Here is a 25,016-nt window from a genome sequence, read left to right on the forward strand (position 1 = left end):
GGAGGCGGTCAACCCCGGATCGGGTAGCCACATTTGTACTAGACCGGGGATGACTAGTCTGATAAGACACCTGGGAAATATCGGTCGCTTCGCCGTTCTTTCGCTCCCCGCACATTTCTTGCTTCATCCACTCTGCATATGCAGCACAGCAGAGCAGACATCCACGTACGGCCACTCTGACACTCGACCATGGCATTCGGCGAAGATTCCCGTCCTCTCGACCGCGACGCCCCAGATGAGGCTTCAGCACTCAAGGCCCGCAAGGCTTGCAGTGGGTAACCCCCTGTCTCTGGACCTATGACCCAAGACATTGAACGCTGATTAAGCTGCCAAGTCAACTGCCGAAAGCAGAAGATGAAATGCGTCCTCCAGGGTAGCAGCGAAGCATGCCGTCGATGTCGCCGAGCAGGACTCCCTTGTGTGTTTGTCCCTAGAGCGAATGCAGCTCAGTTGCCCTCGCTGTCAGGGACTCTGGATCTAGATTTCAAGAACAACGTGCTATCTAGGTTAAAGGTTGTTGAGGAGAGGCTATCCATTGTGGCCGATAGTGAAATGGACTTTGGTGCTGTGGGAATGTTCTCTGGAGTTTCGGAGCAGTCACCAGAACCAACACCCGATGGACCACTCTGGAGTGCGATTGTACTCTTACAAAGGTGTTCTCCAGGCGTGCCATCGTCAATTTGGCAACGTGATACTATTGAGTCGCTCTGGTCCTCGTACGTTTCCTTCTATTTGCATTGTAAAAAGCCATTAGTAACATGTACTTGTTCTAGCTTTCATGACAGGATGCCAGGGCTACACTTTATGCCCGACAAGCAAACATTTTCAACGCCTCAACCGATCCTACTTGCATCCATTCTCTATTGTTCAAGCAGCCGTGGACCACCAGACGTGTTAGAAATTGCACCCCAATTCTTCACCGTTTTATGTAACGCCATCGCTCAACTGAGCATCCCCAGCAGTGAAATCGGAACACCCCGAGAGTCAACTGTCTCCCAGGAGGAGTGGGCTTTCCAGACTGTCCTTGGTATAGTCCTTGCTGGTTTGCTGACGGAAGGCAATATAAAGGAAACTGGGAACTGGATTGCCATTGGCTACCGACTGATGCTGGACTATTGCCCTGCCCATGTTGATGATACGTCAAGAGAATGGCGTAAGCTGTTCAGCGGTATTCAGATCGTTGACTTGGAGCACTCATCGATTTATTTGTCGTGCCCAGTGATTCCCATTGAAGCACCACTGCCAATCCTACGCATGTCACCCCTCGATCAGTTATACAAGCTTTCCAGGATGATGCATACGGGGTTGAGTCACTTTACTGGGCGAAGATTACCAACCATCTGGTCCTGCTTCCAGGAATCCAGCCTGAGCTACCATGGTTCAGCCACAAGCTTCACTGCCATTGATGGCATCCTTATTAAAGATTGGGCCAAGCAACTAGATGACTGGCTTCAGGAGTTCAAGGGGAAGATGACAGAGCCTGATGACCAAAGCAGCAAGTTGGTTCTCCGCCAGTATGTTCTGCATCGACTACTCGTGCTGTCAATCTACCATCCTGCTCGAAGTGGCAATCTTTGGGCACATAGCATAACGTCAAATGAGCAGGAAGAGCTACTCCTGTCAGCGAGGGCGACACTAAAGCTTCATCAGCATGATGACTCCATCTGGGCGAACTGGGACTTGATAATGATAACCTGGGCGGCCTTGATAGTTCTGCAAGGACTACAAGGGGGAGTTGGAGAGATAGACGGTAAGTATTTCGTTCATGTTTGATTCAATCACTAAACGTTTTCTAGACATGAGAAATATCAGGTTGCACCTTGATATTCTAAAGCAAAAGAACGAACCCAAGCCAAGTCTTTGCGATAAGCTTATCGCACGACTAGAGGATAGCCTCCAAGATATCAGCACGCCGGACTTCACATATGTGCAACCAGGACATCCTACCGTGATGGACCCCACGTTTGATTACTCGTGGCAATTGTTTGATCAAGTAAATTTGCAGCAGATACAATTTCCTGGATAAATAAAACTACCGATCTACCTAGAAAATTTGACCTCACATTCCAACTGGGAACGTCACAGACCGTACCCTCATTGCGGGCGCTATACGTGATGCCATGTTATCAGGCTTCAGGTCACCATCTTCATCCCCATCAGCTGTTAATGTGGGTGATGGAGGAAGATGACCCGAGACCTCCCTCTGTCTGATAGTCTTCTCGACCCCGTAAAAATACTGTACTCGTCAGTTATCGATAGAGACAGCTTAGGTGGTGTACTTACGTTCACTGTCTTCACCTTCAACTCGAGGGTAGCATCTCTGTCCACTACCACCATACTCTTTGGATGTAATTGAAGGCACGAGAGTGTGCAGAGGTGACTGACTCCACCCTCAACTGCTTGCTGAATAGCAATGGCTTTCGATGCACCCGTGGCAATGATGACGACTTCTCGTGCATCCATAACAGTTTGCACTCCAACAGTCAAGGCCATGTCAGGAACAGCCTCGATATCATTATCAAAGAACCTCGCATTCGCAATCCGGGTTTCATATGCCAGAGACTTGATTCGTGTTCGGCTGACAAGACTGGAACCTGGCTCATTAAAAGCAATATGGCCGTCTGTTCCTATACCCCCAAGGAAAAGCTCAATGCCACCAAATGACTTGATCTTATCTTCATAAGCTGAACACTCAGCGAAGAGGTCAGGGGCATTCCCATTGAGCAGGTGGATATTCTCTGGTTGGATGTCGATGTGTTTGAAGAGATTGTGGTGCATGAAAGAGTAGTATGACTCGGGATGTTCGCGGGGTAGACCGACGTATTCGTCCATATTAAATGTTACGACATGTTGGAAGGATATCTTGGAGGCCTTGTATGCTTTGATCAAGTCATTGTATATATGGAGAGGACTGCTTCCGGTTGGTAGGCCGAGGACGAATGGCTTTTCGGATGTAGGATTGAAAGCACGAATACGATCTGAGAATTACAGTATCAGCACTAGCTCGGAGCCATATGTAAGCAGGCAAGGCTTACTGATGATGTAGTCAGAGATGTATTGAGATGCCTCTTGGGGGCCCTCGCGGATTACGAGACGCATGTTGGCTTGGAAATGTGGATAAGTATTTCAGTAATAGTATTTGATGGATAATGTCAACTTGCACAAAGTCTAGAAATGATATCTCGTTAACTGGTAACTATATCTTATACAATCGTCATCTATCAACGTGCCAAACGATCTATTGTGTCATTGGGCTATCATGGAAGCAAGGGAGATGCCCGAACTTTGCCGGTGCGCAGACCGAGCCAAACAGAGTTTCGCGGTAGATACTGAACCGGGATACTACGGCCATCCTGCGGTTCCGGTCCCTTGGGTACGGGACACTAACAACTTTAAGTTAGCTCCTTATCGGCAAATGATAAAAATGCGGCCAACTACCAAACGCCACAAAAAGAACCTCCCTTGGAACATGAGTCGAGAACCAGACCAGATGAACTCTAAATTTTCGAACTCCTCTTTATTGAAACATGCTATGTTACACTACTAATTATCTGACAGAAACATATTTACCCCATTACTCAGTGTTGCATCCCGCCCCCTGTTACTCTAGCATGTATAAGTCATGTCCAAAGTGACACTAGGGGTACCCTTGAATCCCTCAGGCACCGCGTACGAGATGTTGTAAATCCAGTGATCCCTAAGTGTAGCTCCATAAACGACATCCTGCTTCACCAAGCCTGGTGCAGTGACGTTCACATCAAGGCATGGCAGCTTCTCAAGGCCCTTGACAACGTTCTTGCCGCCAAGAGTCCAAGAAGGAGGAATACCAGTCAGAGCAAAAGTGAAGATGTTGGCTCCATCCTGGGTAGTGTTGGGGTAAGAGACAGTCAACTTGTTGGCTTCAGCCTTTGCGTTCAAGGTTGAGGCGCTGGGATACAGCGAAAAGAAGCCCATGTATGGGTAAGGCTTGTGCGAAGGATCAGAGGCCCACTGCACGATAGCTGGGACATACTGGTTGCCTCTGTTCTTGGTCTCGTTGACGGTCTGGCCGCCAATCATGAGCTCAGCACTGAGCCAAGAGGTGACGTGGCGGGCGTTGTTCGAGTCAAGCTCCTCGTAGATGGTCTTCTTGATGAACCGTGTGCCCTTCCACTTGCCCTTGGATTTGATGATGGCCTGAGCGTCCTTGGAGATTGTGGGCGCGATGACATCCATGACAAGAGCGAGGGCAGCACCTTGCGCAATATCGTAGAGGAGATCGCCTTCGCCGAGAGGAGGTTGACCGCCAACGCCGCGTCCGTAGACACCCCAGAGAATCATGGAGAGAATCTGAGAGTGAGTGGTGGCATCACGACTGTAAGCACGATCGTAAGGTCCAACCATGTTGCCAAGATAAGGATTGTAGTGAGCAGCGACATCCTTCCACAACTCTTGCAGGATAAAGACTGAGTTCTTGGTCATGGGAGCATCCTTGGGACCATAAGCAATGTTGGCTGCAAGAGCCCAAATGTCAATACCGTAGTAGTTGGGAGCATTATACTCAGACAGCGAGTTCTGGCAACGCTTGAAAAGCTTCAAGAGATCGTCGCCCTGCTCCTTGGCAAAGTTGATGAGCACTTTGTTGTTCTTGCGCTTTCCGACCCAGCCTGTGGTGAGAGCTCGCATGATGGCCGGGTTGGAGTAGCCGAGAATCAAGTTGTCGTCCTGCGGGAAAGATCCGTTGCGACGCATTCCTCCGATTGCAGCAGCCTCAAGAGCATCTTCGATGCGAGATTCAAGACCGGCTGGTAGAAGATGGCCGAATTCCTCGACAACTTGGATGAGCTGGGTACTGGAAAAAGGTTAGCATCTAAAATTCATCACTGATGAGGAATGTTGTGACTTACCCGACGAATTCTCTCCAGTTTGGATCATAAGTGCCATAGATACTGGGAGGGTACAGAGGTCCATTAGGGGTAGGGTCAGGCTCATCTGGCGAGAGCTTGAAAGTACCGTACCAGGCCGAGGTGAAGTTGCTGTTCAGCTGGTTTGCCAAGCTGGTAACAATGTCAGTCAATTCATCTTGATGAGGTTGATGAGGATCTGACTCACACATTTTCAATGGCCTTAACAGCAGTCTTTACATCATCACCCTGAGCGCGATGCAGCAGGCCTGGAATGTGCCAGGCAGTAAAGCGGACGGACCATTGGCCATTGTCCTGATACCAGACATAACCGTAGCTTGAGTCATATCTCGAATCCGATACTGACATGGAGTAATCGAACAGGCTCTGCGCAGCTGTATTCTTTATTAACTCAAGTTTCAACCATAGAACATTGAAACAAACCTGGTGTAAGCTTCTGGCTATTGCTGTTACGCTTAGCCAGACTCGCCGCAGACGCAGCAGACCCAAAGGCCAAGAAAGTAGTAGCGAGTGAAAGAAGGCCCATATTGAAGATCTCAACGGTGAATTGATACGGCAAAAACAATCAACGGAACCTGTGGCGAGAGAAAATGAGTGGACAATCAGCCCCTCTTAACATGACTCCGGATCAACAGCGTCTTTTCCCCAGATCCGTGTCCCAGACCCTTGGGAATGGGATGGGCAAAACCGGCGAATGACACCGGCGGTTTTGACCCCTCTTGGGAATTTCTCCGCATTCTGACCTTGCCCTTTCGTTGTCTAGACTGGATTAATCAGGCTAGGAAACAGCTGATGAACGGTCACTCCACACTTGATAGCGGCCCCATCGAAAGCTGGGGCTGCAAAAGTTCATGCAGGTTCAACTTTTGGATTTGAGTGGGTAAAACGGAATTGATGCGCAATTGTTCCGTTTAATTTTCTTTCAATATACTTTGTTTCTTAAAGAAATGGTTCTTTTGTGCTGTTGTAGCGGGCAGTGCATGTCTATGCCGGCTTATCTGTAAACGAGGTCTGACTGCTGTAATGACTCGGATCCAATTACTTGAACATGCAAAGTCCAAACTCTAACCTCGTTCCCTAAACGAGCGACTTATTTTCGCGTGGAATTTCGGCTCCGAGTACATGGTTGGACCCTGATCAGATGATAAGACTAACTTCGCAAGCTAGAAAACGCAGCTCGAGATTGGGCCCGGCAAAGTTCGGTGGACTCTCCGATGCTAATCACTTCCATCCTTGTCTATCGTGGTCGCGTGCACTCTGGGGACTAAGCTAGTCTAGCTCGCCCCCATGGGGGGTCCGATAATAGACAACGTCGCGGGGAACACCGGCCCACAGAGATACGCAGATGGTAGATAATGCTACCTTGCCTCCCCTCTCTCAATCCTGCGCTGCACGTAAACCTCGCCTCATCAAAATATCACAATGGTTCAAGCACAGGCTTCTCTTGCCCTCGATGACCAGTTGGCCGCTGGCTGGTTTGGCTGGCTGGCCAACAAGGGCATCCTCAAACTCAATGCGATTCTCTGTCTCTCGCTCATCTCTAGTTATGCCACTGGCTATGATGGAAGTAAGTGATGAACCAATTGGCTGGTGTCAGATCATATTTACTCACCACTTTGTCAGGTATGATGAATGGATTGCAGAGTTTGGATACGTGGAAAGCATCCTTCAACAACCCTGATGCCAACAAACTCGCCATGTAAGTCTTTGACCGTTGAGGCTTAAAACTTGGCGCCTTGTCGAGTCTCTTGGCTCCATAACTGACATGACCCACTCCAGCTTGAACGCAATTCAGAACATTGGTCAACTTGCAGCTTTGCCATTTTGTGCCTGGTTCTGCGATAAATATGGCCGTCGCCCTGGTCTTGTTGTTGGAGCCACTATCATGCTTCTCGGTGTTGGTCTTCAAGGTGGAGCCCAGAATACAGGCATGTTCATTGCTGCTCGAGGTATTCTCGGTTTCGGCTTGGCTCTGAACATCACAGCTGCGCCTGTTTTGATCATGGAGTTGGCGTATCCTACTCAACGAGCGCCCATGGTTTCTATCTACAACACTCTTTGGGGTCTTGGTGCTCTCTCTGCAGCTTGGATCACTTATGGCACCTTCAGAATCAACAGCGACTGGGCTTGGCGAATTCCTTCCATCCTCCAAGCTCTATCCAGTATTCTTCAGCTTGGTCTCTGCTTCCTTATCGACGAGTCTCCACGATGGCTGGTTGCCCAAGAGCGTGAGCCTGAGGCTGAGAAGCTTCTTATCAAGTACCACGCCAACGGAGACAGCAGCAATCCTGCAGTCGCTGTCGAGATGGAGGAGATCCGAACTGCCATTCGCTTGGAGAATGACGCTATGAGCTCTACCAGCTACCTCTCTTTCTTCAAGACTAAGGGTAACCGCCACCGTTTCTTCATCATTCTCGCAGTCGGCTTCTTCAGTCAGTGGAGTGGCAATGGTCTCATCAGCTACTACTTGACTTTGATTCTCAACTCGATTGGCTACCGATCTCAGGAGACACAGACACTCATCAACGCGTTGCTGACCGTCTGGGGGTTGTTCTGGGGTGTTGTGTTCTCTCTCCTTGTCAACCGCATTCCCCGCCGCGCCCTGTTCCTCTTCTCGACTCTTGGTTCTCTGGCAACCTATGTTGTCTGGACCGCTCTTGAGGCGACCTACGAAATGTCAACTGACCTCAATGATGATGGAACTGGAGGCCCAAGTGGCATCGCCAAGGGTGTTCTTGCCATGATCTTCCTCTTCAACGTCTTCTTCACGGCAGGTTGGGGTGTCCTCCAGGTCACTTATGTTGTTGAAATCCTTCCTTTCAACCTTCGCGCCAGGGGCCTTGTCTTGTACAACCTGTTCGTGGCCTGCGCTCTGATCTTCAACCAATACGCCAACCCAATTGGTGTCACCAACTCGGGCTGGAAGTACTACATTACTTACGATGTCTGGCTGGCTGTAGAGGCTCTTGTCGTCTACTTCTTGTTTGTTGAGACCCGCGGCCTGAGCCTGGAGGAAACAGCATTGGTGCTTGATGGTCCCGAGGCGGGAGACAAACTTGTCGGAGAGGTTCTGAAGAACACGGAGAAGACCGTTCAAGTTATTGAGACTGAGAAGCGAGGATCCATATAGGGAAATTGGGGCGATTAAAACATGTAGGAATCCGAGACAACAGTATAATTAATTAAGTCATGGGTATTAAGCAGCAAGCATTCTGTTACTCTAATGTGAAGCACGTCGTATACCATAGAGGTGCATTGAGCCCATATACTTAGAATTCTAATTAACTCAAGCTTTTGTAATCGACTATTTCCTGGCAATTACTCTTGTTTACAAATTGCTCATAAAGCACCCCGATGTTAGATTCTTATCGTACTGGTTTTCTAAAAACCCGCTCACTTAACCTGTAGTGTTTATGCTAGCTTAGCTTTACAGATGAGGGGTTTCTCGCACTTACCCGAGTCATTCATTGTTTTAGAGGGTCGGCTCCCCGGCTTTTTTCGGCGAAAGTGGGGTCTTTCATCTTATCGTCCCCTCAATGAGTCCACCAAGTGTCATCACCAAAGACAGATCCCTGGTTTTATTAGCGTGCCTATAACTCCATTGCTTCACAACGCTCATACAACCAAGGCCTGGTTCTCATCTCACCAAGGGTCATTGTGTACTATGCATTCGACCATGGACAAGCCAGATTACGAAAATCTCGAGGTGATACAGAGGAATAGGCTTCCTGCCAGAGCCTACTGGCTACCTTCTACGCATCTGCTGCTCAATGGAACCTGGGATTTCCAATATTCCCCAACGCCCTTGGAAGCTTCGGAATGTCCCCCAAAGGATGAGAGATCTGAAGAGACTTGGTCCCCGATCAATGTTCCCGGTCATTGGCAATTGCAAGGACATGGCCACCCTCACTACACCAATGTCCAATTTCCGTTTCCGTCAAACCCTCCTTACATACCAACTGAGAACCCCACAGGGACCTATCGACGTCACTTCAAAATTCCTACTGAATGGGACAGCACATCTCAGCTCAGACTGCGGTTTGATGGTGTTGACAGCGCGTATCACGTCTGGCTGAATGGCTCTTTTGTCGGATATTCGCAAGGGAGTCGCAATGCTGCCGAGTTCGACATCACAGACATCGCCAAGAAGGATGGTGACAACGAATTGATAGTGAGAGTCTATCAATGGTGCGAGGCGTCATACATCGAAGACCAAGACCAGTGGTGGCTGTCAGGTATCTTCCGCGATGTGACTTTGCTGGCACTCCCTGGAAAATCGAGAATTGAAGACTTCTTTGTCAAGACAAACCTTGATGAGAACTATGAAAATGCTGTTCTCCAAGTCGATGTCACCCTGAATAAGCTTGAAACATCATCGCTTGATATTGTGCTCATTCTTCGAGATGCTGGTGTCGAAGTGACCTCAACACGCAAGACAGTTGATGCCAGCAAGACGAATTTCGAAGTGCCTGTTTCGAGCCCAAAGAAGTGGACTGCTGAAAGCCCTTACCTCTACCAGCTCGAGATCTCTCTCGAGACACAAGGAGGAGAGTCAATTCAGACTATTACGCAGAAAGTTGGCTTCCGCAAGGTCGAACTGAAAGACGGTCTCATCACTGTCAACGGCTCAACGATCCTTCTTCGGGGCACGAACAGACATGACCACCATCCAATCCACGGAAGGGCTGTCCCATATGAATTTCTCAAACAAGATCTGTTGCTCATGAAACAGCACAACATCAATGCCCTCCGAACAAGTCATTATCCTGGCCAACCCTGGCTGTACGACTTGGCTGACGAGTTGGGATTCTGGGTCATGGACGAGGCTGACCTGGAGTGTCATGGGTTCTATGATGTTGTCACCCAGCACGTCACGCCTGCGCCATATCTGGATTATGAAGGAAGCAAGGAGGAGTTCTTCCCTAAGGCAGCGCAGTTCACCTCAGATAATCCCGAATGGCGCGAGTCCTACCTCGATAGGATGGTCCAGATGGTACAGAGGGACAAGAACCATCCTTGCATCTTTTCATGGTCTCTTGGTAACGAGTCTTTCTACGGTGTCAACCACGTCGCAATGATTGAGTATGCACGAAGTATCGACGACCGACTTATTCACTACGAAGGCGACATCAAAGCACAAGAAACTGATATGTACTCTTACATGTATCCTGACCAAGATCGACTCAAGAGACATGTCGAGATCGACGGCATCAAGGACGGGCAGTGGGAGAAGCCCGTGATTCTTTGCGAATACGCTCACGCCATGGGTAATGGCCCGGGCGGTCTGGATGACTACCAAGATGCATTCCGCAAGTATAAACGTCTTCAGGGTGGTTTCATCTGGGAGTGGGCGAATCACGGTCTCTTGCACAAGGATGGCTATTATGCTTATGGAGGTGACTTTGGTGACCAGCCCAACGATTCCACCTTTGTCATGGATGGTCTCTGTAATAGCGAGCACAAACCGACGCCAGGCCTGATTGAGCTGAAGAGAGTGTTCCAGCCCATCAACTTCAAGTTTGAAGAGGGCAAGGTGTTTATCACAAATGAGTATGACTTTATCAGCCTTGACCATTTGGAGGCGAAGTATGCCATCAAGGCGTATGGCGACAAGTAAGCAAACGTACAGCTATAGTGAGATCAAGCTAATCAAGCGTTACTAGGCCCTCCTTGCTTGAGTCGGGCACTCTCGAAGTTCCAAGCGTCCGACCCTGGGATACTGTAGAGCTTGCTCTCCCCGCCGACCTGACTAAGTACTCGGGTCACGACGAAGAAGTGTTTTTGAGTCTCTCCTTTACCCTCAAAGAATCTACCTCTTGGGCACCAGCTTCACATGAAGTAGCATGGTTCCAGCACAAGATCTCCGCCGACAGAAAACCCAGTATCCCAGCCAGTCTGTCAGCTTCCGGAAGTGTCAAGGTCGCCGAAACCCGAACCAAGGTGGAGGTGGCTGGCTCGGACTGGGAGATTCATTTTGATCGCGTGCGAGGCTACGTGACCAAGTGGTCTCACGGATCGGATCTGCTGGAAGCTGATCCAGCCACTCGTGCAGCAATTTATCCATGCTTTTGGCGCGCACCGACAGACAACGATAAAGACAGCGCTGTCAGCGTTTGGAAGGACTACGGTGTTCATCGAATGACTTCTCAGTTGAGATCATTCAAGGTTGAGAATGGGGTTGATGGCTCTGGTGTCAGTATCGAGACCAGGACATACTTCGCCCCTCCAGTTTTGGGATGGGGATATGACATTCACACCGTCTACCACATATCCTCCAAGGGCGCATTATCGATAAAGCTGGACCTCAATCCTAAGGGAGTCTTCCCAGTTGACGTCCCTCGGGTTGGCTTAAACATCAGATTGCCCAAGAGTCTTAGTCAAGCCTCGTGGTTCGGTCGAGGTCCAGGCGAGTCTTATCCCGATAAGAAGCACTCACAAGCCATTGGAATTTGGTCTTCGCCTGTAGATGACCTTGAAGTTCCATATGATGTGCCCCAAGGCAATGGAAACAGAATGGATACTCGTTGGGTGCGACTTGTAAATGTCGACGGTCACGGAATCAGAGCTTCAAGGGTCGATGCCGCAACCTTCAACTGGACTAGCGGGCGTCTGTCAGATCAGACTATAGAGAACGCAAAGCATCCTTGCGACCTTGTTCGCGAAGATGCTACGCTTCTTAACCTCAGTCCAAGGGTCGCTGGTGTTGGTAGCGCGACATGTGGACCTGGTGTGAGGGACGATTTGTTGGTCAAGGTTAAGCCCGAGTCATACGGATTTGTACTAGAAAGTATTTAAATTGAATCAACAAAGAACAAGTTCACAATTATTACCCTTAAAGCCACTTGCCACCTTTCACTATAGGCCGTAGACTGTCATCGAGCTCATAAACAATAGGTGTCCCTGTAGGGATATTCAGCTCCACAACCTCTTCATCCCCCAAACCATCGATAATCTTTACCAGTGCACGGAGTGAATTACCATGAGCCGCAACAAGCACAGTCTTGCCAGATCTCAGGTCAGGAATGATGCACTCCTTCCAGTACGGTTCCACGCGTGCCACGACGTCTTTCAATGATTCTGTTCTTGGTGCTTGGATACATTGCACGCTTGTGTACTCGTTCTGCTTCTGGTAGGCGTCATCGCACATTGGTGGTGGCTGGATATCATACGAGCGCCGCCAGATCTTGACCTGCTCATCACCGTATTTCTCTGCCGTTGCCCTTTTATTCAGGCCTTGTAATGCTCCGTAGTGGCGCTCATTGAGTCTCCAGCTTCTCGTAACCGGGATCCAGTGTCGGTCTGCTGTATCGAGGGCAATATTGCCTGATGTGATTGCACGTCGCAGTAGCGAGGTATGGCACAGGTCTGGCAGGTGATGATGTCTCTTCAGGAGCGCTCCAGCCTGAATTGCTTCAACGCGGCCGCTTTGAGTGATACCGACGTCTTTCCAGCCTGTGAAAAGGTTCTTTTCATTCCAGGTGCTCTGGCCATGGCGTAGGAGTATCAATTTAAAAACCATTGTGATTTCGGTATTGGTTCAACAGGGAGTTCAGTGTTGAATACGTCCGGTTTTATATACGCTTAAAAGCCGTTGGTTTGGTCTTCAATAGAACCTTGATGAATATCCGAGAGTTCCGAATAGCAAACCTACGTCACAGTTTCATGAGCGTGATAGGACAATTGTCCAATGGGAGGTCACCCTGATGTGTTACAGACCTGGAATATATTTGGGCCCGGTGTTGGCACTGTTCGCCGCGCAAATGATGAAACCCCGCGCATTTATGCTGATAATGAATTTGGGCACTAGAATAAACTTTCTCAAACCGTAACTAAAGTAAATTAAACTTCACTAATTTCTTTTATCATTTGTAATAGAGTTACTAGACTTCCAAAGCCGTCTTCTATATTCCAGTCTCACATGTCTAAGACGAAAACAGCGATTACTTTCCTTGCATTTCACCGAAGTTCTTCGAAACCCCAAGTTCTTTAAGCGAATTCGACAGACCAAGCTCAACCCAGTTCTGAATCTCTTTCTCAGTCGCCACGGCGATTACCCCAAGCATACCCAAAGAATTGACGCCGGCCTCCTTGTTGACAGCCGCTTTACGACGAGGAATAACCACTATCCAGCGAGATGTGAAAGCCACGTTGTGGGGGCACGCCTGTCCCTCTGGTACATCCTTTCCTGTGCTAGCCTTCCATGCTTCCGTCGCCTGGTGCAGAAGCTGGAGGTAAATCTCGGTCCCTTTCGCAGCTGCAGTGGCACTGTCTTGAAATCTGTGGTAGAACCATTCGAAAGGTACTTTTGGTTCCTTTGTACTGTCTGAATTGAGAAAGTCGACTGCAAATCCACTAGCGGGAAGAGGCATCAATTGTACATGCTTGTGCAGTCGGCTGCACCCGCCATCTTTGCTGCAGTTGAAGAACACAACATAGTCTGTTGTTTCATTATTCAAGGAGGCCAAAGTGCCCCACGCAGCTTCAAAGTCGGTCTGGTTCAATGGCTCGTATTGTCTGCGATACCCATCACGAGTGAGCATCATGAGGTGAGGTCGTGAGAAGCAAAATTTGTTGGCGACAAGGAAGTGAGTGCTGCTTTCACTGCCGCCCATCTCGAAGCCATTTGTGTCGATATCGCTACCAGGAAGGAGCTGTTTTGATAAGCCGGTCCCGGGTGAAGATGACTGTTCTGGTGTTGATAAGGTCGGCTTCTTGATAAGAGCTTTGGTGAGAACAAAATGGAACTAGATTCCAATCACGTCAATGTCAGCGACTTTTTACTTTAGTACTCGCTTTGGCATAAGAAACGAACCGTCAGCTCTCCATCCGTATGCTCTACAACCTTCTGGTTTTGATCGTAGAGAACAAGCCCGGACTTGGTCAAGGCATCAAATGCGGACAACAGAACTGACCCCTCAGTGGTTGGTGCAGGGCGGTCGTATGTCATGGTGCCTGTGCTGGGACGGATTGGATGACGTTTTTAGTGCGAGATCAAGCGAAGCATCTTGGGGAACATGAGATTATATGCATACGAAATGACTAATCCACCCAAGGCATTTATGGTTCTGCTCCAGTTGGAACTTTCGTGAACTGTCGGTATGCAATAGCGCTCTAAGGTACAGTCATACAACGTAATAAATTATGCAATATTGCCACTTGTCATACTACATTCCCCAGCTAACAGCATGTGTTTCTGCTGCGAACGTAATCAGAGTGCATAATATTTCGAGAATCAAATGCAGACCAAGACAAGTGCTATGCTTCTGCTAAGTAGCTCGGATGAATTATACTAGTTGAAGATTTTAGGCAGATGTTTTGGCACCGTCGCCCTTCACTCCTGTTTCGGAAGCATCAAATGGACCGGGAACCATTGGCTCTACCGCTTGATTACTCCCATCGTCGCTGGAGTGCGCTTCTTCAAATACTCTATCATCGTACGCACGAAACATGAACCAGAAAGTCGGCGCCGTGGTAATCATTGTCACAGACAAACCGGTGTAGAGATAGAGAATCTGAGGATCCTTTGACAATGGTGAGAATGCCATTCCAAGCGCAGAGCCAGCGCCTGAACTCAACTGGGCCATTGCCTGTACCAAGCTGCGCATGTTCCTAGGTGCCTCAGAATAGCTGTACTCGGCAAGAGTCGTGAAGCCCAGGATCTCAGCGACTCCGAGGAGGAAGTAGACGGGCGACTGGATCCAAACACTCACGTCGTTGGGCGACTTTTCGCACTGCAAGGGCTTATCGTAGCAAGGCCCCTTGGTGTAAATGAGCTTTTGAACTCCAGCAGCATATGCCATTGCGGTGCTCATCATGATGAAAGCCCATGTTATACGCGCGATTGGGCCAAAAGCAAATCCCCGACCGCGGACAATCGGATAAACAAATCTCTGCATGATTGGTCCCAGTAGCACGCAAGCGATAGAGTTTAGAGCTTGGATAGTATCGTTAGGGATGCCACCGAGCCTCATCTGTCCTGCCTGTGAAACAAGATTGTTTGTAATCTGATTCATACAGAGATGGAATGGCACAAAACAGGCCCTTCTATCGATCAACAGAGATTCAAGAAGCGTACCAAGGGAAGGGGAACTCACATCACCTTACAAGCCTGCAGACCTCTCTTGATCTCAAAGACAAATTTGTCATCCCATTCGACCTGGCGGCCAAACTTCTCCGACTGGTATACTGGTGTAGCAGCTTCCCAGTTGAACCTGTTTCTTCCTGCGCACACGATAACTCGGGAAGCGCGGGGGAGGATATTTGCTTGAGGTTTTTGTTTGACTTGCTTCTTTTAGCGAGCGGTACCAGCTCAGGATCGGGGAAAACCTACCAAGGAATTTATGAAAGATTAGGAGTAAAGGTACCAGTGTCCAGGTCGCGCAAAGAGGTAGCAGATACGCAGCCCAAAACCCAACTAGCTTCTCCAAGTAGGTGGATGCGACAAGTGATAAACTTGCTATGTTGGTGAACCTGCAGCAAAAGTGTCAGCGAATTCTGTGTGTACTCTTTCTTGAAGAACTTCCTACCAGTACGACACGTTGTATATATACTGAAGTGTGAGGGCCCGGTCTGCAATGACGCGCTCCCCTTTCTTGGTGGTGATTACTTGAGGAGCAGCTTCGGCGTATTGGTCACCAATGAATGGAGAGGCGGTTGCCTTTACGCCCGCAGTGCCGATTCCAAGGACAATCATGGCGAACCCCAGTCCCACCACCTTAGTGATCTGGGAGTGGCTAAAGGCTGGGAGCGACGTGACAAAGATGATCAAACACCCGCAAAAGTTCAAGCTGCAGTCGTCACTCAGTACTGATAGACTTTGGCCGTTAAGGATGCGTGCGAACTTACAAGTAGCTCAAACAGAGCGTTTTATGACGCCCCAGCCATGTGTCTGAGATAATGGCCCAAACAGTCGGGAGAAGAAAGCTCAAGAAGAGAAATGCACTCGTAATGTTTGTAGCCGTTGCCTGCCCCAATCCCAAAGCGCCGGGAACAGCGACGCTATCAGCGGGGTTCTGGATATAGTTCTCTGCGCGCAATGTGAGTTAGCGACGAGAGAGCGTGCATCGGTGATACGTACGCCATGGCGTTGTTACGGCATAGAAGGTGAATCTCTCCGTAGCATTAGCGACGAGTGCGACCCAAACGGCCAATGAAACTGAGTCTACAACGTGCCGCAGCTCTTTGATCTCTTCTTCTGTAGCGTCCAGCCTTTCGTGCTCGGGATACTGAGTCACCATGATGAGTCCGCCAATGGGGAAAATACTGTATAGATGCTCTGTGTAAAACAATTGTAAAATAACTATAAGAATGCTGTGATGCTTGAATGAACAGCCTTGCTCCAAGTCCGAACTGCGCTTAAAACGCTGACAGGTATTCACAAAGGATTGCGGCACAAACCGTGGGTTGCAAGGTAATCCTGATGCCCTGTTCATATTACGTACAGGGTCCGAAGACGTTACATTTATGTTGGTCGGTTCGGATCACTTTACAAATCTGGTAATCGTTTTGTAGGCACTTTTGAACGTCAGTACCCTCAACCAACTGCAGATGTTACGTGGAAATGCGCGTTGGGGCTATGGCTGCATGTGAAGCGACGCATTTAGGATCTGATTGGAAGTCTACTCACGTTTGTCCTGGGTGAGAATGTTATTGAGTAAATTATGTAGTGGACAATAACCACAGCCTGTTAATAAAAACAAAGGTACTGTAAATTATGACCATATCGAGCTTATTCTACGCTTACTCCAGGGCTTTCGTGTGCCGTCACTCAGTATTGTACCCACTAGCGGTTGATCGATCGCCATCACGTCAGATTTTGCCCCAGCACGACCACTTACCCTTCTGGGAAGGAAATATTACGAGAGTCGTTCTCTCTTGTCGCCTCAACCGTAGTCATTAGCTTTCGTAAGCCAACTAATCGTGCATCATACCCCAAACAACCTCTATCAAGATGCATGCAGTGATTAGTAGCTGGAAATGGGACGATTCAGAGCTGGGAGTTGGTGGAAGTAGACTACTCCATGATTGACCAGTGATACACGCTCTCCTCAGTATAGCAACCAAGCATAAATTGACCACTCGCGTTTACAGTCGCTGTATTTCTCTTGCTAGCATAAGACGAGCGGTGTCGAGACTAACAGAAACCATTTCCAATTGGACAAGCACTTGCGATAATTCAAAATGGCAACAGAGGTTCCTATGAACTACGATATGCTGAGGTATACATCGCTCGCGCAGTCGTATGGAGTTGGCATTAACTAAATACAGGCGACTGCGAGTAGCTGACTACATCACTCTTTCCAATGGTGAGTATCTCGACAACCTTCAACTAACAATTAGGAATTATGAAATTGACCTGTCTTCCCCGACAATCCAGGCTTTTGCGGAGGTAGGTATTCTAAAGCACTTCTTACCATATGATACTTGGTAAATAACTCATGTAAATAGTTCTCGCCATTTTCTGTGCGATGGAGAAATCACTTCTCTCGGCACACTTGCTCATTTTTCTCGGCTACGAGTTTGATCGCTTTGATGGAATTGTTGCAAGGGCCAGGAATGAATGTTCCGAAATGGGCAAACAATTGGATAGCTTCTGTGACTTGGTAAGTAATACTTTGTCTACCCCGGCGAGGCATAGGACACAGTACTTAGCATTCGTATCCAGATCTCTTTTTGCGTGGCGCCGGCAGTCATGATCTATTCTGCTGGTTTTGATACCGTGGCCGATCAGCTAGCTTTGGCTGTCTTTGTCTGTGCAGGTGTTGCTCGACTCGCAAGATTCAACATTGCCGCGCACTTGGTGCCCAAGAGCGATCAGGGCAAAGCGATGTACCATGAGGGTCTTCCTACAGCATATGCGGCTCTTCTCATTTCTACAGCGGTTGCTGTTGCGGAGTGGACAGGCTGTTTGACAAACTTGGCTTCTGGCTCTCATTACCCACCCATTATTGTTGTGCTCATGTTCAGCGCCGCCATGGTAAGCAAGCGGCTACATTTATACATTGATGGAGCCTACAGTATCCCCGCTGTAAGCATGTTGGTTTTTGCAGGGTGCTGGTCGCACTCACCAATGCCAATCAGAGCTGTGCTGTGGTGAGAGGTGGATGTCGAATCATGATGCGATTTTAGGGTAGTATGTATCGTTGTCGGTAGGCAGCCTGGAGAAGGGTGGAGAAATGGATGGAAAGGGGACAGAAGACGTGATTCAGAGTAAATTGTATACTGCGAAAGTCAAGCGATGTAGGGAAGACAAACAAAGCAGACAGACGGGCGCTGACTATGTGCAGGGTGAAGGATTAGTTAGGGCTCTCAAGAGGCTGATAGAGGGATTACACCAATAGAAAATGCGTTACACATTCTCGTGAAACATAAAACTCTTCAGTTCCACCAAAAATTCAGCCCAAACATTTATTCTCATTCTTTTGGTACCGCTCTTCGTTCTCAAATCTTCGCCATTATGTCTCTTCGGCCCTACTTGGAATCTGCCTACAGAGAGGTGCGTTTGTCTACAGAAGCCGCACTCGATCCGCTGCAGAAACTTGATGGTCACCTCAAGAAAGGTCAGGACAATCTGATCCTGGTTTACGGTGGCTCTTTCAACCCCCCGCACCGTGGACACTTGGACGTTCTGCTGTCAGCACTGCACCCTGTCGTCAATGCCGTCGCCATGGTGGTTCTCCCCAGCGAGGACTTCCACCTACGCCATAAGCTGAAAAACAGTCACCCAGAGTTCTTCATGAGTCGCAAGACGAGAGCTGCGCTTTGGGCTGAGATGCCGCAGGTGCCCAGAAGTAAAGTCTGGATATGGTCAGAGACATGGTACCCATTTTTCACGTTTATGGAAGCGGCGCAGCGGCTTTGCGAAGCGGATGGTTACAAGATTGTGTTCTCGCATCTCATTGGGCCGGATAACCTCAACAGGGCCGATGCTCTTAACAATCTGCCTTACAGGCTGCCGCGAATACTTGTTACCAACAAGGCACGGCATGTACCCTCTCAATTCTTACCAGACGGACAGCCGACTAAGTGGAAGGGCTTTGGGGAATGGCTTCCGCAACAGATGACATGTAGTGACCAAAGTAAGTGACATGATTAGAATTCCTGCTTGAGCTTTCTGACACTTCCAGATGGGCAACTTGAAGAAGCAGCGGAGGAGGCTACGCTATGGACTTGTCAAGGTACTGATAGCCTCGGTCACGTGATTATGGGTTACTACTTGGACTTTGCAAAGAGACCAACTGGGTCTGATATCAACTCGACAGCCATGAGGCGGGCCCTCCTCGAGAGACACTCATTGGATGAAGAGGTCTTGAGCCAGCTCAGCACCACTGATCTTCTAAGCATCCTGGAGCCGGTACTACGCGGAGATTAGACTCGTCGATAGAATAATCTATTGTCACATTACCGGAATAGTAACTTGTGTTTAGTCAAGGATTCGTTATTTACGTAATACGCACATTACTTCCCTGAAAGCCTCTTCGTCACATGGTAGTGCATATCTCCTAACGTAAGCTTAATTTGGTACACGAGTCGCATGCCCACCTGCCACAAGCGGAGATTGACATGACAACTGGGGAAACAGGCTGACAGATCTCAGATGAAAGGTCCAGAACCTTGATTGGGAAGGAAACTCTGTTGTATCGATACTGACTCAACCAGCAGGCGCCCGGCCAGCGTACGGCGCAGCCTGATGTTGGATTACACAAAGAGCTGGATGACAAGAGGCTTACTGCTTGGTAGAGTGGCTGAAGGCGAGATGGGAGTGCTTGTTCTGGGTGACTGGTCGCGTGCGAATCCTATGTGTTTGCTTTCTTGGCAAAGTTCAAGTGACGGATGAATCATCATGAACGATGCCCCTGTACCCAGCAGCCAGATTCAGCTCTGGGTTACAGGTATATAATGACATGTGTCTAAATAATTAACATCTGAAGCTTGTAACCTTGACAAAAGCGCTATCGAATACTCCATATCCACCTCTTACACCAGAAACCATGGCAGTATTGAACGGTTACTTCAGACCCAGAGTGGCTTTTGTTACTGGTCAGTGGTATACACCTCACGAGTAGCTATCTGGGTATCTAATATGTGACACAGGAATTACTGGGCAAGACGGCTCGTATCTTTCCGAGCTGCTGCTGGAAAAGGGCTACCAAGTTCATGGCTTGGTACGATCGACTGCTTCCAGACGGGAAGCTCTAAGCAAGCCACTCCGTCCTGGGTTGACCATGCACCTTGGCGACATGTCCGACCTGGGTCGTCTCGTCCAGATCTTGGGCAGCATCAATCCCCATGAGATTTACCATCTTGCTGCTCAGTCCCACGTGGCTGTCTCGTTTGACACTCCACTGCAGACTAGTGACACCAATGCTATGGGTACACTTCGTCTTCTTGAAGCCATGCGAATGCTGGACTTGGACAAGTCGACAAAGTTTTACAATGTAACGTTCCTTTATCTCGCATCACACATATAACACAAAACAGCTAACATATTCGTGTAGGCTTGTTCATCGGAAGTGTTTGGGTCAGACATGCCCGCTCCACAAACAGAGGAGACCACGTTCCACCCGGTATCACCATATGCTGTCACCAAGTTGTTCCAGTACTGGACTACTGTCAACTTTCGAGAGGCATACGGCTTTCATGCCTCGAACGGTATTCTCTTCAACCATGAATCACCAAGACGAGGCACCACTTTCGTCACGAGAAAGATTACTACACAAGTAGCTTTAATTGCTTGTGGAAAGCTAGACTTCTTCTCCTTAGGAAACCTCGACGCGGTCCGAGATTGGGGCCACGCAAAGGATTACATGCAAGGCGTGTATCTGATGCTGCAACAGCCAGTCGGAGGCGACTATGTTCTTTCGAGTGGAAAATCCTACAGCGTTCGCGACTTTGTCGAGGCAGCTTTCAAGGTCATCGGGGTCAATATTGAGTAAGTTCTTCTTCACCATCGTGCGATTAAAGTGGCTGACACATCAACTAGATGGACTGGAACCGGTCTTGAAGAGGTCGGCATTGACTCAGCTAACGGAAAGGTTCGCGTTAAAGTGAATCCCGAGTTCTACCGACCACTTGATAACCAGAACTTGCTTGGCTCAGCAGCCAAGGCGAAAAGAGTGCTCGGATGGAAGCCAACATACAGCTTCGAAGCATTGGTTGAAGAAATGGTCCTTTGCGACGTTGACGCCGTTAACACCGGCCGTATCTTCTCCAATAGTTATTTGGACTGGGTGGTCGGCAAGGCGGCTAGCGGAAATGGGGTCGTGAGCCATAGTCCTGCCAAGTCGGTTGATGTGGCCCACAGTGTCACTACGAATTCAGATGGGGCTGAGAAGATCAACCTAGCGGACGTTGAGGGGGTTGACGCGGAGGGTACAACTCAGGCTTAGTCTAGCTATCTTGTTGATGCTTCTAAAGCAATAGTCATTCATTCTAGATTTCTCTATCTGATATCTCCGTGAGATAGTTCAAACCAATACATATGACTATCTTCTATTTCTTTCGCAATTACTTCTTCAGTTGTCTTATAACGTGCCAACACACAGCAGAGCGATACAGGCCCCTATTTCTCAAGTTGAGCCCTACCGTCAGCACTAAATGTAGATCAGCCTGTAGTTGCCGCTACCCATGCCCTCGCTTGATAATCGACAAGGGACTTTTTCAGCTTCAGTATGCTCAAAAATGACCAGAATGGCGTAAACTACCTGTTCTGCCTTATTGAGAGTGTTTTTGCCCTCGGTACTGGTCAGCTCTGATTGGTCATTCATGGTTACGCGTAATAACTCTCTCGTTCCCCAGTGGTGACACAAACGTGCCATGTTACCTTTTACGGAAGTTGTGATTAGTCTCATCTGTACAACTAAGCTGACGTTTGTGCCGCACCGCACTCCTTATGGGGAAGGTACCTTTTGTCTGATCCCCCCTCAAAATGAGGTGTGTGGGTGTATGATGTGGATACGACACCCTGGTTAGTAACGCTGAATGGAGTAACCTAGGGTAGGGCTCTTAGATTTCGTAATAACTCATATTTTGCTGTAGACATCGTTGGTTGTGAAGTGAGCAGTAATTCCGCTTGACCAATGTATCAGATGTCTCTACGTTTCACCGCCATTCCAATCTGACCAACAATGCTGATCATGGGTAAACAAGGCAGCTCTTCTTACGGCAGGTGTCTGAAACACTTTATTACGAGAGAGAGATTTGACAAATCTCTTACAAGCGCGGGGATCAAAGTATGATGTCTGATGTAGCTACGTTTGCCATGCAAATGTCAGAATGTGAATTTCACTTATGGATAAAACGAGGGGCACCAATCCGTTACGATAGACAATACAAAAGACAAAACACTACTATTTCATAATCCTTCCCCTACTGTGAAGTTCCTTTGATCGCTAAAGGATTCAGTACCTGCGGCTAAGATGGGATGCCAGTTTATACCTGAGATGGATGGATCATCTTTCTCCGAGACCTTTTCGATCAAGACTCTCGAAAGTGACTGTAAGCTGCCCTTGGGGATTCCACTAGTCATGAGTATCTTATGCTGACATGTTACCTTTCCTCTTTACTAGCCACCCTGAACGTTGAGTGCCGTTGGAGATTCTCGCCCCCTCTCTTGCCTAAGAAAGTTAACGGAAATGCACATCCGTACTACAAATCTATCGATCTCATCCTGAATATCACGTCCTCGGAGAAGGCCGAGACGAATGGCCGCACAACCAATGGAACGGAGGGTCTCGCTGACTGTACTGATACGCCATTGGGGATTATCATCAACAAATGTGTGACACCAAAGCTGCCGTACGCCGAGAATAGCAGACCAAATCGCGCCATCGAGGCTCTGATTAAGGTATTGTTGGTCCCACGCAATGGCTATCTCTGTCGACGTGATATTCTGCAGTTGAGAATGGTACATTCTGACTGTGTCGAATCCGTCATTCCCCTCCAAGTTGAGGATAAGCCCTACCCCGCGGCACTTCAAACAGAAACCGATCTTCTTTCTCTTTTACAGTCCTCCCCCGGAGCTTTGATCTGCAAAACATCCATCCAATCGGCTGATGGCCTTAAAGTCTTTGACCTTGTCGATCGGGAAGTCAACGAGAGGCTTTCCTTTGACTGGATACTCCCAGACAAAGCTACAGCACTGACCGTAGCAGTTGTCGGCGGTCGCCCTCTGTTTGATAGCACAACAGGGGGGTATGGTTCAGAGGGGCCCTTCGACGCGGCTAGAGCGCTTGGAATAGCCGTCATCGTCCTTGATCGCCCTGGCCATTTCATGGAGGGCCCAAAGTACAGTCATCTGCGGGACGACTTTATTGCTGTCGATATGACCAGTGATGACAGTTTGCCTGAACGTCTCACCGTAGCTGTCAAGAGCCGCAAAATAGATGGCATTATCACCTTTTCAGATGAGTATGTCATCGCCACCGCAAAGGCAGCCGAAATGTTGAAGCTTGAAACTGAGCTTGTCGAGTCAATAATCACCGCTCACTACAAGGATGCGACGCGCAAGGTTCTTAATACGCCTAATATGCAGTCTTTTCGATTGGAGGGCGCCGCGGACTTGGATAATGAAGAGATTTCTAAGACGTTGCAAAGTTTGAAGTACCCTCTGGTGATAAAGCCGTGCCGTGGTGGCGCCTCCCGGGGTGTCAAGAAAGTTCAAAATCACCACAAACTCCGAGAAGCAATCGACCAGCTCGAAAGCGATGGCCTCACGAAATATGGGATCCTGCTCGAAACTTACATAAGTGGGCCAGAGATAGATGCCAACATTGCTCTCTGGGACGGTGAGCTTATGTTTGCAGAGATCACCGATGATTTCCCCTGCACAGCTGATGCCATCGATGCTACTATTGCGGACAACTTTGGGGAGACTGTCATGGTATCACCAACGCTGTTGAGTCAGAAGGAGCAGGAACTGATCAAGTCGTCACTACATCAAACACTGCTCAAACTGGGTTTCCGCAATGGCGTCTTCCACGTTGAGGCTAGAGTCCAGAACTCAAGCATGCGATACCAGGAAATCGACGGTCTTGTCGATTTGGCTGATACAGGCAGCCCGTCACCAGGCGTCCCTGAGGTGTATCTCATTGAGGTCAACGCACGCCCTCCGGGCCTAGATTGCGCATTCTCAACCCTTCATGCTTACGGGGTAGATCTTTGCGCGCTGCAGCTGCTCCAATGCCTACGGGATGGCGATCGCTTCAAAGCGATGTGTAAGCCTTTCTTATCTGTGACACAGTATTGGAGCGCGAACTGCTTGATCCCTATTCACCGCCATAATGTACTGGTACCGGCAGGGTTCTGTAGCAAAGTCCTAGAGAGAATGCCAGACGTTGCTCCGTTAGTCTATAGGTCCGAGCTGTTTAGACAGCCTGGCACTATCGTGTCACCACCATTGGGTGTTGAGTTTCTGGCTTATTTCTTGGTCCAGTCCAGGACTGATCGGCGAAAGGTGCTGCAGACCTATCATCGCCTCATTCAAACTTGCAGGGACGTTTTGGATGAGGTGTGAGAATACTAGTTAGATAAGGTCAGCAATCAAGCATTTGAGTTCAACCTCACTGTCTTACTTTTGAGCTCTCCTGTAGTGGTCGGTTAAAGCTAGTCATTTGCATGCCCTCCCCCATGTAAGCATGACTCAATGTCTGGTCATGCCAGTAGGACTTGAAGCATAATTCCAAGCATAATTGGACGTATCGATCGACCAGCCGACCATGACGCCATAATCAGCGCGTAAGCTCGGTGATTGCCTCATCGGAACAAATATCTTCTCAGGGTTAGGCTGCTCGGAACTTTTGTGCTGACAGTTGTTTCCAAGCCGGGTCGGGCCGCATATAATCCTTCGAGTACTGAATGAAATAAGGTAAAATATGCCGACAATTTGTAAATAACACAAAAATCAAGCTTATGTTGGCCTTGATGCGCCGGAATAGACAACCGGCATGCTGACTTGACCCGCAATTATCAGCCAGGTCACGCAAGTTGTGTAACATGAAAAAGGACAGGATGAACCAGTCAAAATGAGATCTTTCCGATTCTTACGAAATTGACTCCGGCGTAGTTGATCCTTCGTATGGCGTATGCAGCGCGCTCTGGGGGCTAAACAAGAAT

General features: G+C 48.7%; 12 protein-coding genes across 13 annotated transcripts; 7 read left to right on the top strand and 5 right to left on the bottom strand.

The window, feature by feature from the left end:
* The first annotated feature begins 98 nt into the window (after positions 1-98).
* FVEG_05776 (hypothetical protein) lies at positions 99-2,077 on the top strand. Of its 2 annotated transcripts, none has more exons than XM_018894010.1 (4): positions 99-271; positions 327-716; positions 774-1,750; positions 1,797-2,077. In XM_018894010.1, the coding sequence occupies exons 2-4, from the start codon at positions 355-357 to the stop codon at positions 2,024-2,026; spliced, it is 1,569 nt and encodes a 522-aa protein (XP_018750978.1). In that variant the 5' UTR covers positions 99-271; positions 327-354; the 3' UTR covers positions 2,027-2,077. The 2 variants fall into 2 exon arrangements, with proteins under 2 accessions (XP_018750978.1, XP_018750977.1); XM_018894009.1 differs by having other exon boundaries at positions 335-716.
* On the bottom strand, positions 2,060-3,099 carry FVEG_05777 (glucosamine-6-phosphate isomerase; the record flags this gene model as incomplete). The annotated part of the gene is made up of 3 exons (XM_018894011.1): positions 2,060-2,236; positions 2,284-2,978; positions 3,036-3,099. 3 exons carry the CDS (start codon positions 3,097-3,099, stop codon positions 2,060-2,062), a joined length of 936 nt encoding a protein of 311 aa, XP_018750979.1.
* Positions 3,100-3,606: 507 nt separating this feature from the next.
* Positions 3,607-5,430, bottom strand: FVEG_05778 (hypothetical protein; the record flags this gene model as incomplete). The annotated part of the gene is made up of 4 exons (XM_018894012.1): positions 3,607-4,831; positions 4,887-5,036; positions 5,092-5,278; positions 5,328-5,430. 4 exons carry the CDS (start codon positions 5,428-5,430, stop codon positions 3,607-3,609), a joined length of 1,665 nt encoding a protein of 554 aa, XP_018750980.1.
* An 896-nt stretch (positions 5,431-6,326) lies between these two features.
* On the top strand, positions 6,327-8,034 carry FVEG_05779 (hypothetical protein; the record flags this gene model as incomplete). Its single annotated transcript, XM_018894013.1, has 3 exons — positions 6,327-6,471; positions 6,528-6,603; positions 6,684-8,034. 3 exons carry the CDS (start codon positions 6,327-6,329, stop codon positions 8,032-8,034), a joined length of 1,572 nt encoding a protein of 523 aa, XP_018750981.1.
* Positions 8,035-8,093: 59 nt separating this feature from the next.
* On the bottom strand, positions 8,094-12,628 carry FVEG_05781 (2,3-bisphosphoglycerate-dependent phosphoglycerate mutase). The gene has a single exon (XM_018894015.1). The coding sequence runs from the start codon at positions 12,421-12,423 to the stop codon at positions 11,737-11,739; it is 687 nt and encodes a 228-aa protein (XP_018750982.1). The 5' UTR covers positions 12,424-12,628; the 3' UTR covers positions 8,094-11,736.
* On the top strand, positions 8,529-11,739 carry FVEG_05780 (beta-galactosidase). The gene is made up of 2 exons (XM_018894014.1): positions 8,529-10,517; positions 10,568-11,739. The coding sequence occupies exons 1-2, from the start codon at positions 8,569-8,571 to the stop codon at positions 11,697-11,699; spliced, it is 3,081 nt and encodes a 1,026-aa protein (XP_018750983.1). The 5' UTR covers positions 8,529-8,568; the 3' UTR covers positions 11,700-11,739.
* Positions 12,629-12,707: 79 nt separating the features above from the next.
* FVEG_05782 (hypothetical protein) lies at positions 12,708-13,873 on the bottom strand. The gene is made up of 2 exons (XM_018894016.1): positions 13,717-13,873; positions 12,708-13,648 (listed from the first exon to the last, which is right to left on the bottom strand). The coding sequence occupies exons 1-2, from the start codon at positions 13,849-13,851 to the stop codon at positions 12,845-12,847; spliced, it is 939 nt and encodes a 312-aa protein (XP_018750984.1). The 5' UTR covers positions 13,852-13,873; the 3' UTR covers positions 12,708-12,844.
* A 333-nt stretch (positions 13,874-14,206) lies between these two features.
* Positions 14,207-16,141, bottom strand: FVEG_05783 (POT family proton-dependent oligopeptide transporter; the record flags this gene model as incomplete). Its single annotated transcript, XM_018894017.1, has 6 exons — positions 14,207-14,945; positions 14,999-15,185; positions 15,235-15,374; positions 15,431-15,691; positions 15,750-15,930; positions 15,982-16,141. The coding sequence occupies 6 exons, from the start codon at positions 16,139-16,141 to the stop codon at positions 14,207-14,209; spliced, it is 1,668 nt and encodes a 555-aa protein (XP_018750985.1).
* Positions 16,142-17,595: 1,454 nt separating this feature from the next.
* FVEG_15724 (hypothetical protein) lies at positions 17,596-18,244 on the top strand (the record flags this gene model as incomplete). Its single annotated transcript, XM_018904917.1, has 2 exons — positions 17,596-17,880; positions 18,191-18,244. The coding sequence occupies 2 exons, from the start codon at positions 17,596-17,598 to the stop codon at positions 18,242-18,244; spliced, it is 339 nt and encodes a 112-aa protein (XP_018750986.1).
* A 116-nt stretch (positions 18,245-18,360) lies between these two features.
* On the top strand, positions 18,361-19,275 carry FVEG_15725 (hypothetical protein; the record flags this gene model as incomplete). Its single annotated transcript, XM_018904918.1, has 2 exons — positions 18,361-18,982; positions 19,031-19,275. 2 exons carry the CDS (start codon positions 18,361-18,363, stop codon positions 19,273-19,275), a joined length of 867 nt encoding a protein of 288 aa, XP_018750987.1.
* A 619-nt stretch (positions 19,276-19,894) lies between these two features.
* On the top strand, positions 19,895-21,292 carry FVEG_05785 (GDPmannose 4,6-dehydratase; the record flags this gene model as incomplete). The annotated part of the gene is made up of 4 exons (XM_018894018.1): positions 19,895-19,943; positions 19,998-20,341; positions 20,402-20,835; positions 20,887-21,292. The coding sequence occupies 4 exons, from the start codon at positions 19,895-19,897 to the stop codon at positions 21,290-21,292; spliced, it is 1,233 nt and encodes a 410-aa protein (XP_018750988.1).
* Positions 21,293-22,321: 1,029 nt separating this feature from the next.
* FVEG_05786 (hypothetical protein) lies at positions 22,322-24,417 on the top strand (the record flags this gene model as incomplete). The annotated part of the gene is made up of 2 exons (XM_018894019.1): positions 22,322-22,400; positions 22,472-24,417. The coding sequence occupies 2 exons, from the start codon at positions 22,322-22,324 to the stop codon at positions 24,415-24,417; spliced, it is 2,025 nt and encodes a 674-aa protein (XP_018750989.1).
* Positions 24,418-25,016: the final 599 nt, after the last annotated feature.

This window comes from Fusarium verticillioides, chromosome 3 (assembly GCF_000149555.1).
Source record: "Fusarium verticillioides 7600 chromosome 3, whole genome shotgun sequence".
Lineage (NCBI taxonomy): Eukaryota > Fungi > Ascomycota > Sordariomycetes > Hypocreales > Nectriaceae > Fusarium > Fusarium verticillioides.

What these genes read in the sequence shown, in the direction of transcription:
- FVEG_05780 (XM_018894014.1), top strand. Translation starts at nt 8,569, where the DNA reads ATGCATTCGACCATGGACAAGCCAGATTACGAAAATCTCGAGGTGATA. An exon ending in ATCAAGGCGTATGGCGACAA is followed by an intron (nt 10,518 to 10,567) that starts GTAAGCAAACGT and finishes AAGCGTTACTAG; the next exon opens with GCCCTCCTTGCTTGAGTCGG.
- FVEG_05782 (XM_018894016.1), bottom strand. Translation starts at nt 13,851, where the DNA reads ATGACATACGACCGCCCTGCACCAACCACTGAGGGGTCAGTTCTGTTG. An exon ending in ATACGGATGGAGAGCTGACG is followed by an intron (nt 13,649 to 13,716) that starts GTTCGTTTCTTA and finishes ATTGGAATCTAG; the next exon opens with TTCCATTTTGTTCTCACCAA.
- FVEG_05776 (XM_018894009.1), top strand. Translation starts at nt 190, where the DNA reads ATGGCATTCGGCGAAGATTCCCGTCCTCTCGACCGCGACGCCCCAGAT. An exon ending in ATTGAGTCGCTCTGGTCCTC is followed by an intron (nt 717 to 773) that starts GTACGTTTCCTT and finishes TACTTGTTCTAG; the next exon opens with CTTTCATGACAGGATGCCAG. An exon ending in GGGAGTTGGAGAGATAGACG is followed by an intron (nt 1,751 to 1,796) that starts GTAAGTATTTCG and finishes AACGTTTTCTAG; the next exon opens with ACATGAGAAATATCAGGTTG.
- FVEG_05781 (XM_018894015.1), bottom strand. Translation starts at nt 12,423, where the DNA reads ATGGTTTTTAAATTGATACTCCTACGCCATGGCCAGAGCACCTGGAAT.